At 38.4% G+C, this 21,551-nt stretch overlaps 1 protein-coding gene across 9 annotated transcripts in view; it reads right to left on the bottom strand.

The window, feature by feature from the left end:
- Positions 1–21,348, bottom strand: part of UBR3 (ubiquitin protein ligase E3 component n-recognin 3) — a 233,013-nt gene extending 211,665 nt beyond the window's left edge. For 5 of the 9 annotated variants that reach the window (XM_033423538.2, XM_033423540.2, XM_033423541.2 and 2 more), the window contains exon 1: positions 20,740–21,343. In XM_033423538.2, coding sequence (XP_033279429.1) covers positions 20,740–21,290 — 551 coding nt within the window. In that variant the 5' untranslated portion in view covers positions 21,291–21,343. Of the gene's footprint in view, positions 1–20,739 lie in introns of all 9 variants that reach the window. The other 4 variants (XR_007478396.1, XM_049712251.1, XM_033423543.2 and 1 more) reach the window with 4 other exon arrangements.
- Between the last annotated feature and the right edge of the window lie 203 nt (positions 21,349–21,551).

The raw sequence follows: 21,551 nt of genomic DNA, 5'->3' as shown, positions 1-21,551 counted from the left end.
GTTGAAAATTTACATTCTTTCATAGTATTTTGGTATGGATGAGATCTCAAGTTATTTATTTAAGTTAATAGTTATTCACAGGCTTGCTTATAATTTTAATTAGTTGGTTTAAAGTAGGCATTTTTAGATCCACAAAAATCCACAACTCTATTATAGAAGCCAACATTTTTTTCTTAAAGGGCCAGATAGTAATATTTTAGGTTTTGAGAGTCATACAGTTTCTGTCAGTACTCAACTCTGCCTTTGTGAAGTGAAAGCAGCCATAAACAACATAACTAAATGAATGGGGTGTGTTCAAAAAAACTTTTTTACAAAAACAAGCAGCCAATTCCTGGGAAGTAGCTCGCCAACTCCATATACTAGAGGAATCCAAAGGATATATAGCCATGGAATAGAAAAATGCAAGTCTACCTATTAATTAATCAAATTAATCCATAATCCACTGATCTGTTAGTCAATGAGGCCAGTGCTCTTAGATTATGAAAGTATTTAAAATACAGTGATCTCAATCACTGCTTAAAAAGTCTAAGATACATCTCAACTACAAAATGAAGGGCTGATAGTAAATTATCTCTAGGGTACATTCTAGCATTAAAATACTACATGTGCATTTAAAAACAGGCAGTCTGGGGACTTGCCTGGTGGTCCAGTGGGTGAGACTCTGCACTCCCAATGCAGGGGAACTGGGTTTGATCCCTGGTCGGGGAACTAGATCCCGCATGCATGCCGCAAATAAGAGTCTGCATGCCACAACTAAAAAATTCCCACATGCCACAACAAAGATCCCGAGTGCCGCAACTAAGACCCGGTGCAGCCAAAATAAACAAATAAATACATAAATAAATATTTTTAAAAATAATAATAATATAAAAAAATAGGCAGTCTAGCCTCTTCAATAAGCGGTGCTGGGAAAACTGGACAACTACATGTAAAAGAATGAAATTACAACACTCCCTAACACCATACACAAAAATAAACTCAAAATGGGTTAAAGACCTAAATGTAAGGCCAGACACTATAAAACTCTTAGAGGAAAACACAGGCAGAACACTCCATGACATAAATCACAGCAAGATCCTTTTTGACCCACCTCCTAGAGAAATGGAAATAAAAACAAAAATAAACAAATGGGACCTAATGAAACTTAAAAGCTTTTGCACAGCAAAGGAAACCATAAACAAGACGAAAAGACAACCCTCAGAATGGGAGAAAATATTTGCAAACCAAGCAACTGACAAAGGATTAATCTCGAAAATATACAAGCAGCTCATGCAGCTAACTATCAAAAAAACAAACAACCTAATCCAAAAATGGGCAGAAGACCTAAATAGACATTTCTCCCAAGAAGATATACAGATTGCCAACAAACACATGAAAGAATGCTCAACATCACTAATCATTAGAGAAATGCAACTCAAAACTACAATGAGGTATCACCTCACACCAGTCAGAATGGCCATCAACAAAAAATCTACAAACAGTAAATGCTGGAGAGGGTGTGGAGAAAAGGGAGCCCTCTTGCACTGTTGGTGGGAATGTAAATTGATAAACCACTATGGAGAACAGTATGGCGGTTCCTTTAAAAACTAAAAATAGAACTACCATACAACCCAGCAATCCCACTACTGGGCATACACCCTGAGAAAACCATAATTCAAAAAGAGTCATGTATCACAATGTTCATTGTAGCTCTATTTACAATAGCCAGGACATGGAAGCAATCTAAGTGTCCATCGACAGATGAATGGATAAAGAAAATGTGGCACATATATACAATGTCATATTACTCAGCCATAAAAAGAAATGGAATTGAGCTATTTGTAGTGAGGTAGATGGACCCAGAGACTGTCATACAGAGTGAAGTCAGAAAGAGAAAAACAAATACCATATGCTAACACATATGTATAGAATCTAAAAAAAATGGTTCTGAAGAACCTAGGGGCAGGACACGAATAAAGACACAGACATAGAGAATGGACTTGAGGACATGGGGAGGGGGAAGGGTAAGCTGGGACGAAGTGAGAGAGTGGCATGGACATATATACACTACCAAATGTAAAAGAGATAGCTAGTGGGAAGCAGCCGTATAGCACAGGGAGATCAGCTCGCTGCTTTGTGTCCACCTCGAGGGGTGGGATAGGGAGGGTGGGAGGGAGACGCAAGAGGGAGGGGATATGGGGCTATATATATACGCATAGCTGATTCACTTTGTTATACAGCAGAAACTAACACACCATTGTAAAGCAATTATACTCCAATAGATATTAAAAAATAATAATAAAAAAAATTTTTAAATTAAAAAAATAGGCAGTCTAAGGCCTAAAGAGATTAAAACACATTGCCCTCTAACTATAATTAATTACCAGGAAAAAAATAACTATGGAAGGCAAATTATAGGGAATATGAGCACCTCTGAAAAGGTGTTTTTTTATTTATTTATTTGTTTGTTTGTTTTTGGCTGCATTGGGTCTTCATTGCTGCACTCAGATTTCTCTAGTTGCAGTGAGTGGGGGCTACTCTTCATTGCGGTGCACGGGCCTCTCATTGCGGTGGCTTCTCTTGTTGTGGAGCACAGGCTCTAGGTGCGTGGGCTTCAGTAGTTGTGGCACGCGGTCTCTAGAGCACAGGCTCAGTAGTTGTGGCACACAGGCTTAGTTGCTCTGCGGCATGTGGGATCTTCCTGGACCAGGGCTCAAACCCACATTCCCCGCATTGGCAGGAGGATTCTTAACCGCTGCGCCACCAGGGAAGTCCCTGAAAAGATGTTTTAACGCAGATGGTTAATCAGTAAGCAAAAGAGTGGTTCACATTTCAAACCAAGATTTATTTAACAGACTCCAACTCAAAAGACCTGGATCCCAGCTATGCCAATTACTATTCATTGAGTAAGACTCACTCTTACCCCAATTAATTACTCCGCCGTGAAATGAGGACAATAATATCTACCTCAGAAATTATCATGAGGAGGAGAAGGGTAAAAAAAATCTAATAAAAATAGAGAACAACAAAGCTGGTGTATGTTAATAAAACCATATCAAGAATTAAAATAAATGTGAACAGTCTAAGCATGCCAATTAAAAGACAGAGATTATCATAGTGATTTGCAAAAAGCAAAATCCAAATATATCATCTATACAAGAAATGCACTTTCTTTGAGATATTATTGACATATAACATTATATTAGTTTCAGGAGTTCAGTATAACGATTAGGTATTTGTGTATATTGTGAAATGATCACCAATAAGCTACTTAACGAAATGCACTTTAAATATAAATATACAAAGATATATTTAAGTTAAAAGTAAAGGGATGGAAAGATATATACCATGCAAATTCTATCTAACTTATGAACGTCAGACCAACCTTATAAATGACAAGCTCAAAGTGCCTAACTTAAATATTAAGAAACCTGACATTACATGTCTTCAGGAAAATCCAGCAGTGAACACAGATGAGGGTAAACGTCTAACAGGTTGTGGGCCCTCTTCTCTAAAAGCAAAAGGTACTCTTCCAAAGAGCAAAATCCAACAGATTTTCTGAGAGCACATATACAGAAAAAAGTCCACTTAGGTGACTGGTAAATATAGCTATGAGAATACCGCATATAATACTGTACTACAAATATGTGCATAATTAGAGATAAGCATCCCATTTAAAAACATATTCTCTAAAAAAGATGGGTAATATCATTTTTTCCTCAGTTTTTTACAAGCAAAGTACTATTTAACTCAAAAGTAAAAAAACATTATAATGATACTATTCTTTACTCCAAAAGTATACTTTATTAATAAGAGTTAATTAAATAAAACCTGTTATCAGAATAAAGGCTTTTTAAAATTTTGCATGTCAGTGTTTTTGTACCTCAGCCCAAGATAGAGTAACAAATACTGGATTTATCCCCTCATCCAAAAACAACCAAAAAAGCAGATAAAATACATAAATAGTGGTTTTCCAGACACTGAACATCAGGCAGTGAAAGACAATGATCTCTAACAGATGGGAAGCAAATGAAATGAGCCCCTTCAAATGCCACATCTTACTGCCTTGAGGGTTTCAAGGCCACAACCCGAGGAAGGAGAACCAAATGGAGCCAGGCAAGCTTCCTGAGTTAAGGGAGGAGGCAGAACTGAGAGTCTAGGAAAATCAATGCCACTAAAGTGAACGGGACAGAGTTCCAGACAGAAAAGAATTCCACAGAGAAATAATTCCAGAAATCTATACAGGGAATCCCTGAGTATTCACCAGAGTATAGATCAGCACATAAATATGAGAAAACTACCCAAGGCCAGGAAAAAAAAAAAAAATTTTTTTTAATTGAAAAAATTAGAACACAGCACATGTTCACATATAGAACCTAGAACAGTCATTTCCATCAGCCAGCCTGCAAAAACTCACAATTCATGAGATATTAGGTACTTTCCTTGGTAATGGGGAAGGTGTTTCCTTGGTAATGGGAAATAATTAGCCCTAGACTAAGCAATTCTCCTGACCCACCTAACAAACCATAAAGCAAAACTTGAAAGAATCAAACTGTTTCCAAAAAATTAACTACATGCCAAAACAAAGTTCAAAAATATTCGTAAATAGAAAAAATATCAAGCACCTAAAAAGGTAAAATTCACAATGGCAGGCATCCAATGTCTGGAGTATAAAGAAGCAGAAAAAAACAATCTATGATGAGGAGAACAATCAATCAAAAATAATCCAAAATTAACACAGATGTTAGATTTGCAGAAATAAACATTAAAAGTTATTATAATGGCATTCCATATGTTCAAAAGTTAGGTAAAGATATGGAAGATATTAAAAAGTTGAACTTCTAGGGATTAAACTACAATGTCTGAGATAAAAAATACAATGGATTGGATTAACAGATTAGACAGGGAAGAAGAAAAGATTAGTGAACCTAAAGACATAGAAAGAGAAACTAGCAAAAACAAAAGACAAGAAAAAAGCAGACTGCCAAAAATGAAAGGAACAGTAGTGAGCTATGCTTCAAGCAGCTTAATATGCATGTAACTAGAGTCCCCAAAAGTAGAGGAAGGTAGAAAAACATATAAAGAAATAATGCTCAGGGACTTCCCTGGCAGTCCAGTGGTGAAGACTCCACATTTCCACTGCAGGGGGCACAGTTTCGATCCCTGGTTGGGGAACTAAGGTCCCGCATGCTGCGCAGCGTGGCCAAATAAATAAATAAATAAAAGAAATAATGTTCAAATTTTTTTCCAAATTTGATTAAAATAATAAACCCAAAGTCCAAGAAGCTCAACAAGCCCAAGCACAAAAAACATGAACCAAAAAAACCAAAAAAAAAAACAACCCTACACTGAGACATCATAATCAAACTACTCAAAAGCAGGGATAAAGAGAAAATGTGAAAAGCAGCCACAGAAGAAGACAGGTCAGAGAAGCCAAAAAAAAAAAAAGGATGACAGCAGATTTCTCCTTGGAAACAATGCAAGTAAGAAGACACTAGTGGGCTTCCCTGGTGGCGCAGTGGTTAAGAATCCGCTTGCCAATGCAGGGGACACAGGTTGGAGCCCTGGTCCGGGAAGATCCCACATGCTGTGGAGCAACTAAGCCCGCGAGTCACAACTACTGAGCCCACGTGCCACAACTACTGAGCCTGTGCGCCGAGAGCCCATGCTCTGCAACAAGAGGAAGCCACCACCATGAGAAGCCCGCAACCGCAATCAAGAGTAGCCCCCGCTTGCCGCAACTAGAGAAAGCCTGCATGCAGCAACGAAGATCCAATGCAGCCAAAAATAAATAAAATTTTTTAAAAAAAGACACTAGTATATCATAAAGTACTAGAATCCTTAGAATCTTTCAAAAACAAAGGCAAAAAAAAGCAAAATAAAGACATTTCCAGACATACCAAAAAAAAAAAAAAAGAATCCATCACTAGCAAACCTGCACTATAAGATATACTAAAGGAAGTTATTCACGCATAAGATGGAAACATGGACCTACACAAAGGAACAAAACACTGGAAATTGTAACTAGATGAGTATGATTTTTTTATTATCATTTAAATCACTATTAGAAATTGATTTTTTTTAATTAATTAATTTTTTTTTTTTGCAGTATGCGGGCCTCTCACTGCTGTGGCCTCTCCCGTTGCAGAGCACAGGCTCTGGACGCGCAGGCTCAGCGGCCATGGCTCACGGGCCTAGCCGCTCTGCGGCATGTGGGATCTTCCTGGACCAGGGCACGAACCCGTGTCCCCTGCATCGGCAGGCAGACTCTCAACCACTGTGCCACCAGGGAAGCCCAGAAATTGATTGTTTAAATAAAAACAACAATGTATTCATGAGTTTATGATATATGTGAAAATAAAATGTATGACAACAGTAAGATAAAAGCTGGGAGAGGAAAAACAGAAACAAACTATTAGAAGATTCTTATACTATACATAAAGTAGTATAACATAACTGAAGGTAGACTGTGATAAGTTAAAGATGCACTGTACACTATAAACCATAAGGCAATCAATAAAATAACAATGACAAGCTAATCAACAAACAAAGGAGATAAATGGAAACATAAAAAATAATTTAAAAGAAGGCAAAAAGGAGGAAAAAAGCAAACAAAGGGTAGATGGGATAAATAGGAAATAAACAGCAAGATGATACACTTAAATCTAACCATATCAATAAGCATATCAAATGTAGTCGAAATACCACTGTCAGAGATTATCAAATTGGATAAAAAAAGATAGGCCCAACAAGATCAACTGCCTACAAGAAAAGGACTTTAAATAAAAAGACACAAATAGTTTAAAAGAAAAACATTCTTTGTTTTTGGGGTTTTGGTTTTTGAGTTTTTTTGGCAACGCCACACAGTTTGCGGCATCTTAGTCTCCTGACCAGGATCGAACCCATGTCCCTGCAGTGGAAGCTCAGAGTCCTAACCACTGGAGCACCAGAGAATTCCCAAGAAAAAATATTTTTAAAAATAGATACCGTCCGTGGAGAAACTGTCTTCCACAAAACTATCCCTAGTGCCAAAAAGGTTGGGGACCGGCGATACAGAGGACATATCACTGAAATTGAGAACCACATGGGAAAAAAAAAAAGAAACAGAAAAATCAATAAAATCAAAAGCTGGTTGCTTAAAAAGAGCAACAAAAGTGACACAGGAATGAAAAAGATGATATCATTATATATTCTACAGACACTGATAGAACAATAAAATATTACAAGCAACCTTTTGCCCCTAAATTCAACAACTTAAATGAAATGGTCAAATTCCTTGAAAGATTGAAACTGCCAAAGCTCACACAAAAACATAACCTGAATAAGTAGTACATCATTAAAGGAATTGAATTTGTACTTAAAAACCTTCCAACAATAAATACTCCAAACTTAGATTGCTTCACTGCCAGTCTCTGCCCAACATTTAAGGGAGAAATATATTATATTCTACACAAAATCTTAAAAAAATTCAGAAGAGGTGGGAACCCTTCCAAACTCATTTTAGAAAAGTAGCTTTACCCTAATACCAAAATTAGACAAAGATATTAAAAAAGAAAACTATAGTTCAATATCCCTCTTGAACATAGATACAAAAATCCTCATATCAAAATACTAGCAACTCGAATCCAGCAATATATAAAAAGGGTAATACATCATGACCAAGTAGAGTTTACCCCCAGGATGCAAGACTGGTTCAATACTCAAAAAATTACTTAATGTAATTCACCATATGTACAGATTAAAAAGAAAAATCACACAATTACCTCAGTAGATGCAGAAAAAACATTTGACAAAATCCAGCAACCCACTGCTGATAATTGGGGGAAAAAAAAACAAAACCTCTCAGCAAACTAGGAATAGAAGTTACTCAATTGGATAAAGAGCATCTACAAAAAACCTACAGCTAATATCAGACTTAATGATAAAAGACTTATTTTCCCCTAGCATCAGGAACACGACAAGGATATACACATTCACCACTTCTGCTCAACACTGTACTGGAGGTTGTGCCCCATGCAATCAGGAAGGGAGGGAGGAAGTAGAGAGAGAGAGAGAGAGAGAAAGAGAGAAAGAAAGAGAGAAAAGAAAGAAAGAAAAAGAAAGAAAGAAAGGAAGGAAGGAAGGAAGGAAGGAAGGGGGAGAGAGAGAAAGAGAAAAAGAAAGAGAGAGAGAGAGGAGGGAGGGAGGAAGAAATAGAGAGAGAGACAGAGAGGGAGGGAGGGAGAAAGGAAAGGCACTAAGATTTGAAAGGAAGAAGTAAAACAATCTTTATTCACAGTCAACATGCTCATCTACATAGAAAATCTAATGGAATCCATCAAAAGCTACTAGACCAAATAAGTTTAGTGAGGTTGCAAGAGGTAAGATCAATACACAAACCTCAACTTGAATATGAATGTTCATAACAGCTAAATTTGTAATAGCCAAAAACTGGAAGCTACTCAAATGATCATCACCAGATGAACAGATATACAAATTGTGTTATATCCTTACAGTGGAATATTACTTAGCAATAAAGGAATGAACTACTGACACAAAACAACATGAATGAATCTAAAATAGTTACACTGAGTGAAGGACACCAGATCAAATATATGTGTGTGTACATATATCCACACCAGACTGACTTAATTTGTCCTGCCTTTGAGGATGATTTTTAAGAAGTTGAATTATCAATAATAAAATGTTTTGGGTGCTCTGATAAACATGAAAACAAAGTAAGAAAAATGGAAATGGGAAAAGGTGTTTTCCTCCTAGAATTGAAGCAATAATGCATTAATTTTTGAATAATTCAGGGTTAAAAGGTAAAAACAAGATGCTGAAGTTCTCACTGAGAAAGGCTAGAATTCCTATGCACTGTTATTTTCCTGATGACTATCTAAAAATGGTGCCCTGATTTAGGTTTTGGGAAACATTTAAAAAAAAAAAAAAAGCCACCATAAGAGAGTGTTATTTGGTGAACTATTTTTTTACATTTATAAATGTGGTGTTAGCATCACAAAATATAAATATATGCACATACACACACACACATATTCCACTTACATAAAGCTCTAGAAATGCAAATTAATCTACAGCAACAGAATATAGATCAGTGGTTGCTGGGGGAAGAGGCACAGAAAAAAGGCAGAAGGTAGGGATTACCTTGCAGGTGGTTGCTATGTTTACTATCTTGATTGTGGTGATAGTTTTACAAGTGTGTGTGTGTGTGTGTGTGTGTGTGTATACATACGTATATATGTGTATATATATATAGAAACATAATGTACTTTAAATGTGTGCAACTTATTATAAATCAATTATGCCTCAATCAAGCTATTCCAAAAAATGCCTTCAAAATCATATGCAATTGCCTTGGTCAAGCATTCCAATCCAATGCTTTGATAAAAGGATTTGCTTTTTAACAGTTCTATCACCAGTATAATGGAATATTAATATAGCATGCCAATGTTTCATAGTCCTGGGCAATCAATTACATAAAATTGGAATAATACCATTCTATTTATGTTTCTAGTCTCATTTAGTTAAAAGAAAAATTGAAGTAGGCAGGTCAAATACTGTCCCCATTTTACATGTGAGAAAAACTACAGCCTAGGAAAATTAAGTGATTTACCCAAGGACTAAAAGATAACAAATGTTGGGAAGTGAGACCAAAACATGGCCTCATAGACAGTTATGTTCTCACAAATTCTAAACTGAAAATTAGCAAGACCAACTTCAAAGGTCCCTGGTCAAAAAATGAGTGTTCTCTAGAGATGACTGATAAGCTACCTGGAGTTCTGTGATAATGAAAATATCACTGTGAATAAATCAGAACTATAATATTCTTGCCAACCAGCATTCTAGGAAATTCTTTCCACTATTACAGGTTAGATTTCCTGAGATTCTTTAAAGAATATATTCCAGGACTTCCCTGGTGGTGGTGGTTAAGAATCCACCTGCCAGTGCAGGGAACATGGGTTCGAGCCCTGGTCCAGGAAAACTCCTCATGCCACGGAGCAACTAAGCCCATGTGCCACAACTACTGAGCCTGCACTCTAGAGCCCAGGAGCCACAACTACTGAGCCCACATGCCACAACTACTGAAACCTGTGTGCCTAGAGCCTGTGCTCCACAACAAAAGAAGCCACTGCAACGAGAAGCCCATGCACCGCAATGAACAGTAGCCCCCGCTTACTGCAACTAGAGAAAGCCCATGTGCAGCAACGAAGACCCAATGCAGCCAAAAACAAATAAATAAATAAATGTATTTTTTTAAGCTTTAAAAAAAGAATATATTCCATTGAATTGTCCCCATCTCTCCCAATAAAATCACCTACAAGCAGGATTATCTCTAACTGAGCAATGGGCAAGGCTTAAAATTCCCTTAAGAAATCAAAACCCCAAATCTAGGCTTCATGCAAGTTTGGGGTTCAAATTTACATTACTCATGTGGCACTGGAACTCCCCAAACTAAAAATTAATTTTTAAAACTGGCACTGGGGCAATGATGTCTGTGATGGTTTAGAAAACAGCTTCCAATCTCCTTCCAGGTAAAATTCAAATTTCTTGTAAAATTTTCCTTAAAGATTTTTTCTAGAAATGCAAATCAAAAACTTAATAGACAAACTGGACAGCAGATTAGACAGAATTGAAGAAGGAATTACCTAGAAGACAGATCTGAGGAAATCACCCCCAATTCAGGGAAAAAAAAAAAAGATAAATGGATAGAAAATGAGTGAGCTCTATTTAGAAAACAGAATGAGAAGATTCAACAAATATGTTATAGTAGCATAGTATCCAAAACAGAACATAAAGAATGGGAGAGAGTTGAAATTCAAAGAGACAATGGCTGAGAATTTTCAGAACTGATGAGAGACACAAATCCTCATCTAGAATCAGCTCAACAATGAAGCCACACCTAGACACATCAAACTGAAAGTACAGATCACCAAAAAGTAAACCTTAAAAGTAATTAACAAAGGCAGATTACTTACAAAAGAACAATTAGATGGAATATAACTTCTCAACAACAGAGACCGGAAGACAACAGAAAAGTACCTTCAAAGTGTAAGGGAAAACAAATTTCAACTAAAATTCTTAACCCAGTTAAAATATTATTTGAGAGTGAGGCTGAAAACTACTCTAGTACCTGATTACATCATGTTCTTTCAAGCCTGTGAAGCTTTATGTTTTCTGTTCCTTCTATCCATAATGTCCTCCTTTAACTCCCAATCTCCTTCCAGATCAAATTCAAGTTCTTTGTAAAGTTTTCTTCAGCTTTCACTAGTAGGCAGTATCAACAGAGGCCACAGAGGCTAAGAACACAAGATTTGGAATATGCACAGAAATCGGTGTGAATAACAGCTGTGTGACTTTGGTCATGTTGCCTCCCTGAGACTATATTTTACTTATGTAGATGATAATATCAACCCCTAAGGCTTGTTCAGAATGTTAAATTAGATATATGTAAATTCCAGACCTACAATAAAACTCATTAATAAGAAAATGTACAGATTAGCTATTAGAAGAGACTTCAAAATATTGCTTGATCAATATTAAAAAAAAGCATTTGAAAATTTTTATAATATAAAATATTGAGAAAAAGCAATAAACAAGGAATTAGAAAAAGTAATTTTTTTAATGATATTTATAGTAGAAACAAAAAGAAGGTATCGGGGAACAAATTTAACAAAAGATACACAATTTATGGAGGAAATTACTTTGTTGATAGAAAAAACAATTTACACTACTCTCACGGTTAGGAAGATTTAATACTACAAAGATGACAACATGTGTATTCTACTGAAAAGAATTCCACTGCATGATTAAACAACAGTTTAATTGTTTCTATATTTTCTATATTTTCTCATTATTTCTATATTTTTCCTATTTCTATATTTTTCCTATTTCTATATTTTCAAATAGTATTATAATGAATATCCTTGTAGAGACTCCTTCTGCAATGTCCTCAAATTTAGCATGATTCCAAAAAATAACTAACAGAATTTTCCACAGAACTTGACAAGCTGACCCTGAAATTCAAATGAAAAAGCTAGGGACCAAGTATAGCCAAGATTCTTTTGAAGAATTATAAGGGAAATCCTGCCATATTGAGATATATTCTAATGTTATAATAATTAAAGTAGTATGATATTGTTGCAAGAGACATATCAGTACAACAGAGAGCTTAGGACATATACAGGAAACTGATACGTGACAGAGGTGGCACAAAAATCAATGAAGAAAAAAATGGCTGTTTAATAAATGGTGCTAGATGTTTACAGTACCCAAGACATAGAAGCAACCTAAACATCCATTGACAGATGAATGGATAAAGAAGATGTGGTACATATATACAAATGGAATATTACTCAGCCATTAAAAATAATGAAGTAATGAAATAATTCCATTAGCAGCAACATGGATGGACCTGGAGATTATCATACTAAGTTAAGTAAGTCAGACAGAGAAAGACAAATATCATGTGATATCACTTATATACAGAACCTAAAAAAAAAAAACATGGTACAGATGAACTTATTAACAAAACAGAAACAGACTCACAGACTTGGAGAATGAACTTATGGTTACCAAGGGGAAAGGCTGGGGGGGAGGGCCAGACTGAGAGTTTAGGATTAAAATGTACACACTGCTATATTTAAAATAGATAACCGAGAAGGACCTACTGTAAAAAAAATTTTTTAATTAAAAAAAAATTTTTTAATAAATAAACAGTGCTAGAATAACTGGATCCTCATATTGAAAAAGATAAAATTAGATCTCGATCTCACATTATATGTAAAAATAAATTCCAAATGGGCTAAAGACCTAAAGATGAAATACAAAATGTTAAACCTTTCAGACGAAAATTTATAAGCATTTTTTTAAACCAAGGTAAAGAGGATTGCTTTAAAAAGACAAATAGGACTTCCCTGGTGGCGGAGTGGTTAAGAATCCGCCTGCCAATGCAGGGGATGAGAGTTCGTGCCCCGGTCCGGGAGGATCCCACATGCCACAAAGCGGCTGGGCCCGTGAGCCATGGCCGCTGAGCCTGCGCATCGGAGCCTGTGCTCCGCAACAGGAGCGGCCACAACAGTGAGAGGCCCGCGTTCCGCAAAAAATAAAAATAAGAAAAAGTAAAACATGCATGGATATGACACAGGAATTTCAGGAGAATGGTAACCCCTAGGGAGGAAAAGAGGAAGGAAGGGAGAAGAGGATGATCTTTATTTTTCTGATTGAAAAAAGCTCTAAGGAAAATATGACGAAAGGTTGACCTCTATTAATCTCAGTGGTGAGTACAAAGGTATTTGTTATATTATTTTTATACTTTTATGTATATTGAAAATGTTTCATAGTTGAAAATAGTTTTAAAGAATTTAATATGAAATAAAAATGATTAGGAAAAAATTACTATTTAACAACACTTCTAAATTGCTCTGTTGTAGTTAAACCTCATAACTATGAAGATGACTAGAAATTATACTTCCAGCTCAAGGAGAATCTTCTCCACTAAGTAGAATCTGTCTACCTTATTTCTAGTAAATTAGCAATGACAAAAAGTACAATGAACACAGAAAAGAGAACACAGATGTCTTTAACTCCTCTTCCTCCAAGCTCTCAGAACAGGAGTATTGTGCTCCTTTGTCTGAATTTGTGACTTGAGTTAGATGGATACTGCTGTAGAGAAAATTCCAGATTCATAGGAAAGAAAATTTCACAAGTAATCCATGTAAACACATAGATAACATACTAAAACTCTGAATATGTGCAAAGAGAATATAAATAAAAGAGATAAATATGGCACAGGTCTTCATCATCAAATCTTTATTGAAAGTTTGTTACTTGTAGCGATATAAACTAGAAATGAAAAAAAACTGTTAATTCAGAAAATCAAATCCTGCAGTTTGGTTTCACACTGTACTTATGCTATAGAAGTGTTGTCCCTACACATGAGCTTCACAGTGAAGATAAAACTCACCACTGGACTTTGCAACATGAGACTTTGAGGACAGGAATATATACAGTGAGCTAAAAAAAAATAACGAGAGGATGCCACTGCAAAGGAGATGATAAGGTTGGCAACATAGGTAGAGGCCACGTTGTGGAAAACACTGACGCCAGGCTAAGGGCACCAGACTTTAGCTTATAAAAAATGGGAAGCCTTTTTTTTTTTGGCTGCGCCAGGTCTCAGTTGCAGCCCGCGGACTGTTAGTTGCAGCATGCAGGATCTTTTTAGTTGCAGCATGGGGGCTTCTTAGTTGTGGCATGCTTGCGGGATCCAGTTCCCTGATCAGGGATCTAACCCGGGCCCCCTGCATTGGGAGCACAGAGTCTTACCCACTGGACCACCAGGAAGCTATTTTAAGCAAAGTAGTCACATATGTAAAGCATAATTTTATATGAGTGAAGGTTAGACCGAACTGTGAGATTATTACAGGCAGGAAAACAGTAAATTATCCTGGAATAGGTTATGATGTGATGAAGGCTTGACCTAAGGTAACAGCAGAGAATGAAAAGAACAAATCTAAGAGAAAACAAAAGAACAGGTCTTGGTACCAAGCATGCAAGGAGAGGGAAAGGGAAGCATCAATAATGACACAAGGAGACACTATTAGATATCTACCCAAAATCCATTCCTCTGTTTTTCCCCAGACATGAGACAACAAAGACCAAATGTAAACAAACTAAGTGATGGAACAAAAGTTTATAAAAAGCCTGGGTCCCCAATAACACTAATAAGCTGCTGAACTAGTCCTGAGATGCAAAACAGTAAATCTCTTCAAGGTTTAAGCCACTAGTAGCTGGGATTTCTGACTGGGGGGAAAATGATACTAATTTAAAAAGAAACAAAGGGAATTCTCCAGCAGTCCAATGGTTAGGACTGTGCTTTCATGGCCAAAGGCCCAGGTTCAATCCCTTGTCAGGGAACTAAGATCCCACAAGCCTCACAGCACGGCAAAAAAAACTAAAATAAAATAATAAATAAATAAATAAATAGGAAAATAAAAAAGGAAAATCTACATGGAAGTATTTTGGAGAGCGATATAATTGATTCAATTTTAGACATGCTGACATTAAGGTAATGGGAGGGTATTCAAGTGGCCAAAAGTTCCCAAACTGGTGTGACTCAAAATAACAGCTTCCTAGATTTAACCAATGAAAGTTAGATTATTCAAAGTTACAGATTTCTTTACTATAGGATTTCTTTAAGATGTTACACATTGCAGATAGTCAAGAAGATACGACGTGAAGTGTTTCCCAAATTTGCTTGGCCACAGTACACCCCTCTGTAGTAGAAAATCTCTGTAAAACATGTCTAGAGAAATAGATAAAGTATAGCTGATCCTTGAAACTTTAAGAATAGGGTATTCTAGGGACTTCCCTGGTGGTCCAGTGGTAAAGAATCTGCCTTCCAATGTGGGGGACATGGGTTCGATCCCTGGTCCGGGAACTAGGCCCGCACACCACAACTACTGAGCTCGCGCACTGCAACAGGAGTGCCCGCATGCCACAAACTACAGAGCCCATGGGCCCTGGAGCCCGTGCGCCACAACTAGAGAGAGAAAATCCACATGCCACAACTAGAGAGAAGCCCGCACGTCAACAAAGAGCCCGGGCCACAACGAAGGATCCCACGTGCCGCAGCTGAGACCAGACTCAGCCAAATTAATTAATTAATTGAAAAGAATAGAGTATTCTACAAAGAACTCACTAATACATGAAAAGATAATACAATTAGAATATCACCATTTTGCAGCCCCTAATAAAATAATAGATCTAGACAATGACAGTCGATAGCTGCAAAAATCTTTAACATGATAGGGAACTCCATGACAAAGGATTGGGCTGACAAACCTGAACCCACTGATCAACCTAACATTTACTAAAGAAAAGACAAGGAGACGTTCTGTGGCTCCAGCTATTATTCAACAGGAAGTATAAAACACCATGATAAAGTTTTCTTGCCCCCTCCCCAAAAAAAGGGAACCTAAAATTTGATCAAGACTCTAGATCCAACTACTAGTGTACAAGAAATAATGGGCAGAGGAACAAGTTACATATCACAGAGATGCAATCAGTAAAACCCAGAATGTCGGTTTCTTTAACGAATAAATTGCAAAGAAGGAAAAAAGAAGGGGGAGGGGGAGACTATAAATTAAGATTCTTAAGAGAAATAAAAACCAAATACAACATTAGGACATTGTTTGCATCCTACTCCTAAATTAACCCTAAGAAATCATTTATGAAACAAGTGGGAAAATCTGAATACTCACTTGCTATTTGAAGATATTAAAAAATCACTGTGAATATTTTAGGTACTATAATTGTGGTAACAGTACTGTAATTCTTTTGTGATAAAATACACATAACATAAAATTTATTATTTAACCATTTTTAAGTGGTATTAAGAACATTCACATTGTTGTGCAACCATCACCACCATCCAACTCAAGAACAGTTTTATCTTCCCAAACTGAAACTCTACCCATTAAACAATAACTCTCCATTCCCCCTTGCCCCCAGCCCCGGACAACCACCATTCTACTTTCTGTCTCTGTGAATGAGACTATTGCAGGTACTTCATATAAACAGAATCATACAACATTTGTCTTATTGTGTCAGGCTTATTTCACTTAGCATAAGGTTTTTAAGGTTCATCCACTTTGTAGCATGTGTCTGAATTTCATTTCTTGTAAAGGCTGAATAATATTCCATCTTATGAATATGCCACATTTTGTTTATCCATTCATCTGTCAGTGGACATTTGGGTTCAGTTTTATTTTTCAGGGTTCGTATCTTTTTACTGAGATACATACTTAAACATTTATAAACTGAATTATAAGATACCTGAGATTTGCTTCAAAATAGATAAAAAAGATATCACTTTTCACTTATCAGGTTAACAAAGATCAGAAAAACTGGTAACACCATATACATTGGCCAAGATGTGTGGAAACATGCTCATTCAAATACTGTTGGTAGGAGTGTAAATTAATCTCTTTGGAGGGCTCTATCAAAGTTTAAAATGCACATTTCCATTAACCAGATATAATATAACTTCTGATAATTTATCCTCACACATATACTCACACATACACAAAGAAGTGTATACAAGAATACTGACTACAATAAAGCTTATATTAAGCCCAAGACTGGAAACAATTTACATGTCTATCAGTAGGGAACTGACAGAAAAAAATTACAGTAAAATACAAAAAAATGAAAATGCAATAGAATACAATTTAACTTGAAAAAAGAAAATAAAATGGTTCTATGTATACTAATAAGAGACAGAATCCAATAAGTACGTTCACAGGAAAAAAGCAAGATTCAGAAGAGTATAACACTGTTCAACCAGACATTCACTGCTTTGATTTCTGGCATTGCCACACACCAAATAACCTAAAAACTTCCTACAACACAACATCTAGAAATGCTGAGTAAATTATAACTAAAAGCTTTTAAATGTATAACTAAGCTCAAAAGTAAGGGAAATCTCTCACTGAGGTGTGGGATGGAGGAAAGAGGAACCTTTACTTTTTACTTTTCCACCTACTTTTATGTTATAACCAGTAAGTATTACTTTTGAAATTAAAAAAGAAATCAGTCCTGAAGTACACTGAAAAAAGATGCTATAAATTTAATAATTCATGCCACTCCCTGAATAACTAAAGCAATGTAATCTCAGGGCAAATTTTCAGGTATAACAGCTACTATTTTATCCAATTTAATTCAATATTTACTACTAAGTACAACAGCCTTTGAAAAATAATAGCAAGATGAGGTTCCTATTTTTTAAGGAGTTTAGAATCTGTGAGGAAGAATAAGGAGGCAAAAGAAATCAATAATACATGATAGAACATGAAAATGGTCATCCTCTGCATCTAAATTTGAAAACTAAATGTTTAAAATTCCAATTTCTGGTTCGTAACATCAGAACCCCAAACCAGTCTGACATTAGTTTAGATTTTCCATTACTTTTTTTCTTTTTTTTCTCCATTACGTTTTTTGAACTCATCCATCCATTAATCATTTGTGACAATGACTGTACTTACATTAGTGGCAACATACAATTATTAATACAGTTTCTATAGGCTTTGTGATCTCTTCCCACAAATGAATTCTCAGTTGTTTTCTTCCTTTGATTCGTATACCTGTTAATAGGCCACATTTATTATATCAGTACTACTAATCAAAAATAACTGAATTCCCTGGTGGCACAGTGGTTAAGAATCTGCCTGTCAATGCAGGGGACACGGGTTCAAGCCCTGGTCCGGGAAGATCCCACATGCCGTGGAGCAACTAAGCCCATGCGCCACAACTACTGAGTCTGTGCTCTAGAGCCCGCGAGCCACAACTACTGAGCCCGTGTGCCACAACTATTGAAGTCCGCGTGCCTAGAGCCCATGCTCCGCAACGAGAAGCCACTGCAATGAGAAGCCCGCACACTGCAACCAAGAGTAGCCCCCGCTCGCTGCAACTAGAGAAAGCCCGTGCGCAGCAACGAAGACCCAACACAGCCAAAAAATAAACTAATTAATTAAAAAAAAAAAAAAAAGGAATGGTACTTGTAGAGGCAATAGAGAGAAGTACTGAACTGTCAAGGCTCTGGAGCCAGCATGCCTAGCCAGCTACCTGTGTAATCCTGAGCAAGTTTCTTAAAACTCTGTGCCCCACATTCCTCTTCTGTACGATGGGGATAATAACAGTAACAATCTCAGAGTTACTGATTAAGTGAGTTAATGTAAAGCAGATTTTAATATTTGACCACTATTTTCCAAATAGATGAATAAAACTCCAAAATTTTAATAGCACTCTGTTGTTGAGGCTGGTGTGAAAGAGAGTCACATGTTCTGCTTACTCCTAAGCCTTTTGGGGGGCAATCTGGAAATCCCACTTTGAGAATTTATCCTACTGATATTCTTGCACAGGTACGCAAAGAGAGGTATATCAGTTTTTTATTTCATACTGAAACCAAAATGTCCATCAAAAGTGATGACTAAATAAAGAATGGCAAATTTATGACATGAAACACTATGCAGCAGATTGTTTTTTTTAATCGAGTGAGTACACTGATTTACTGACATGGAAAGATCTCAAATAAGTGAAAAATTCAAGATGTATACAACAGTGCACATGATAGGTTACCTTTTGCATAAAAAGAGGCTGAAATATCAAAATACATAGTCATCCTTGTTTCTTTTTGCACTAAGAGGAACTAGTAACAGTGTGAAGAAACTGGGCAGATGGGAGACAGGATGGGAGGGAAACTTCAAACTGTGTATCTTTTTATTTTTTTGCTTTTTTAGCTACATAAATATCTTACCTATTCAATTGTCAATTTTTACAGTATTTTTAAGTGTCAGGTATACACTTTAAGCTGGCAAATGTCAGCTGCAATTATTACTATTGTTGTTACTAGCAATAGCAGTATTATAAGTATTATTATCATTAACAAGCTCAAAACAGCTCCTTTCTGAAGCTTTTTTCTTACTCCCTCTGCACAGAGCCTTCTCTGACTCCCAGACTATTTAAGGAATTTATCATTTTCTACTCTAGTGTAAGCGGCTTAAGGGGCAGGTCAATGTCTTGTTCATTTTTAATATCCTAGGAGCCTTGCTTGTACCTAGTCGATACAAATATTCTGGAATAACAGTAACCTACAAGTACTCCAAAGAAAATAGTGACCATTTCTAACGGGATTAGACTCTATCATTAATTATAAGATCTGAAAACTGAAAAACTTGAATAACTGGATTTGCTAACATTCTTTCGGCTACTGACCAGCCAAAATCTCCTCTCTTTGACTAAGTTTTTCTTTCCCCGGGACTTCCCCAGACACTGACATCATGTCCCAAGCCAAGACACAACATGCATCAACTCTTTAACTCACTGCAATCTCTGAAATGTCTTTTGTCCTAAATCCCAACACCCTGGTACATCATCCCTATCGAAAAAGCATTTGAGTGTTTCCTTTTAGATAGAGGTTCACATATTAGTCAGTGCATAAAGTGCCCTTTTAACTGGAGAAGACCTAACACATGATTCGTAATTCGCTCAGTGTTTTGTTTGTGTTGGTATGGAAGGTATTCTATAATTGACTGCTCGCTCGGTAGCTCAATTCTAGATGTCATTCCAGCACACCAAATACTCCACTGACAGCTCAACAGTCACTTTTCATACAGGCCCCTCCCCTTCCCTCCTCCCTCAACCCCCATCAGCTCAAGAGCTCCTTCCCTCATACTGACACACTGACAGTTCAGAAGTCCCTTTCCACAAGCTGTCCTCCCCTGCAGCTGCAAGACCACCTCCCCGAGTCGCATCATCCAGCGACCCAATTCGGTCCCCAATATCATCCCTCTCCCAGCCAATCCAAATCACATCATCAGTCTCTTCCCAAGAAACAGGCAGCTTTAAAGCCTTTCCCAGCAAGTACGCAATTGACAGCTCGACAACAGATTCCCCGAGTATCCTCTCTTCTCTCCGCTCCTACCCCACGCACTGGCTCTTTTCTCTCAATCACTCGTTCGCCCTGGCTTCCCCGAAAATTCACAGCCTTGTTCCCTAAATACGCTCTCCGCTCTCCCCCTCCTCCCCATCCCCTTCACCGCTGACAGCTCAGTCACTTCCATCCCCATGTGGCTGCAACCTCCTGCCCCACTCCTTTCCCTTGACAGCTCTGGGTCGGCTCCAAGCTCCCCTCCCCAAGGCCTCCCCAGACCTCGGCCTGGGCCTCCCGCGGTGCCCCCCGCCCCGGAGGACAGCTCCACTCACCCACTCTCCCGCATCACGTTGCTGTCCCCGCAGTCGCAGGCACCGCCGGCCTGGCTGCGGAACATGTTGAAGTCGTGTCCGGTGTGGTCACCCTGGTGGAAGCACTCGGCGCACAGCGACATGCAGGGAGAGATGCCGCACGTCCGGCAGCGGTAGGCCACGAAGTTGGCTGTCCAGACCAGGCCGCAGAGCGCCGCGGGGTCGTAGGCCCGCACCGCCGCGCAGAACTCGTCGTAGCCTCCGCCGCCCGCCAGAAGGCACTTACACCACTCCAGGGCCTCCTCCTCGGCCGCCCCCGGACCGCCCCCGCCGCCGGCCGCCGCCGCCTCCTCGCCGTCTGCAGCCGCAGCCAGCGGCCGCTCGGCGCTCAGCACCCGCTCCAGCAGCGCCTGCAGCTCTTCGGCACCTGCGCGGTTGTCCGGCCGGCTGAGGGCCGCCTTCAGGTGCGCGGCGGTGGCCGCCTTGTCGAGGGCCAGCCCGGGCGCGGGCATCTCGGCTTGGGGTGGCTGCGGACCCCCGACGGCCGCCGCCGCCGCCGCCGCCGCCGCCATGATGAGAGCTCAGAATTTGGAGCGTCCAGGGCCGGCGGCTCCTCCTGGGAGGGTGGGGGAATTGGCTGCTGCGATTGCTCGGCCCTCCCAACTCTCGCGATACCCCGGGGCTGCCGCGCACCTCTGCCTGTGTCCCCGCCCCTGCACACGCCCCCTCGCGCTGGGGTGCCTGCTTCCCGACCCTCTCGCTTGGAACGGACCTCCTGTTTCTTCCTCCGACCTCTTGGCTCTCAACTACAATTGAGAGCCACTAAAATAAGG

The sequence above is a fragment of the Orcinus orca genome, chromosome 7, assembly GCF_937001465.1.
Source record: "Orcinus orca chromosome 7, mOrcOrc1.1, whole genome shotgun sequence".
NCBI lineage: Eukaryota > Metazoa > Chordata > Mammalia > Artiodactyla > Delphinidae > Orcinus > Orcinus orca.
Note: the sequence above shows the minus strand (reverse complement) of the source record. Positions and strands in the feature narration are given on the sequence as shown.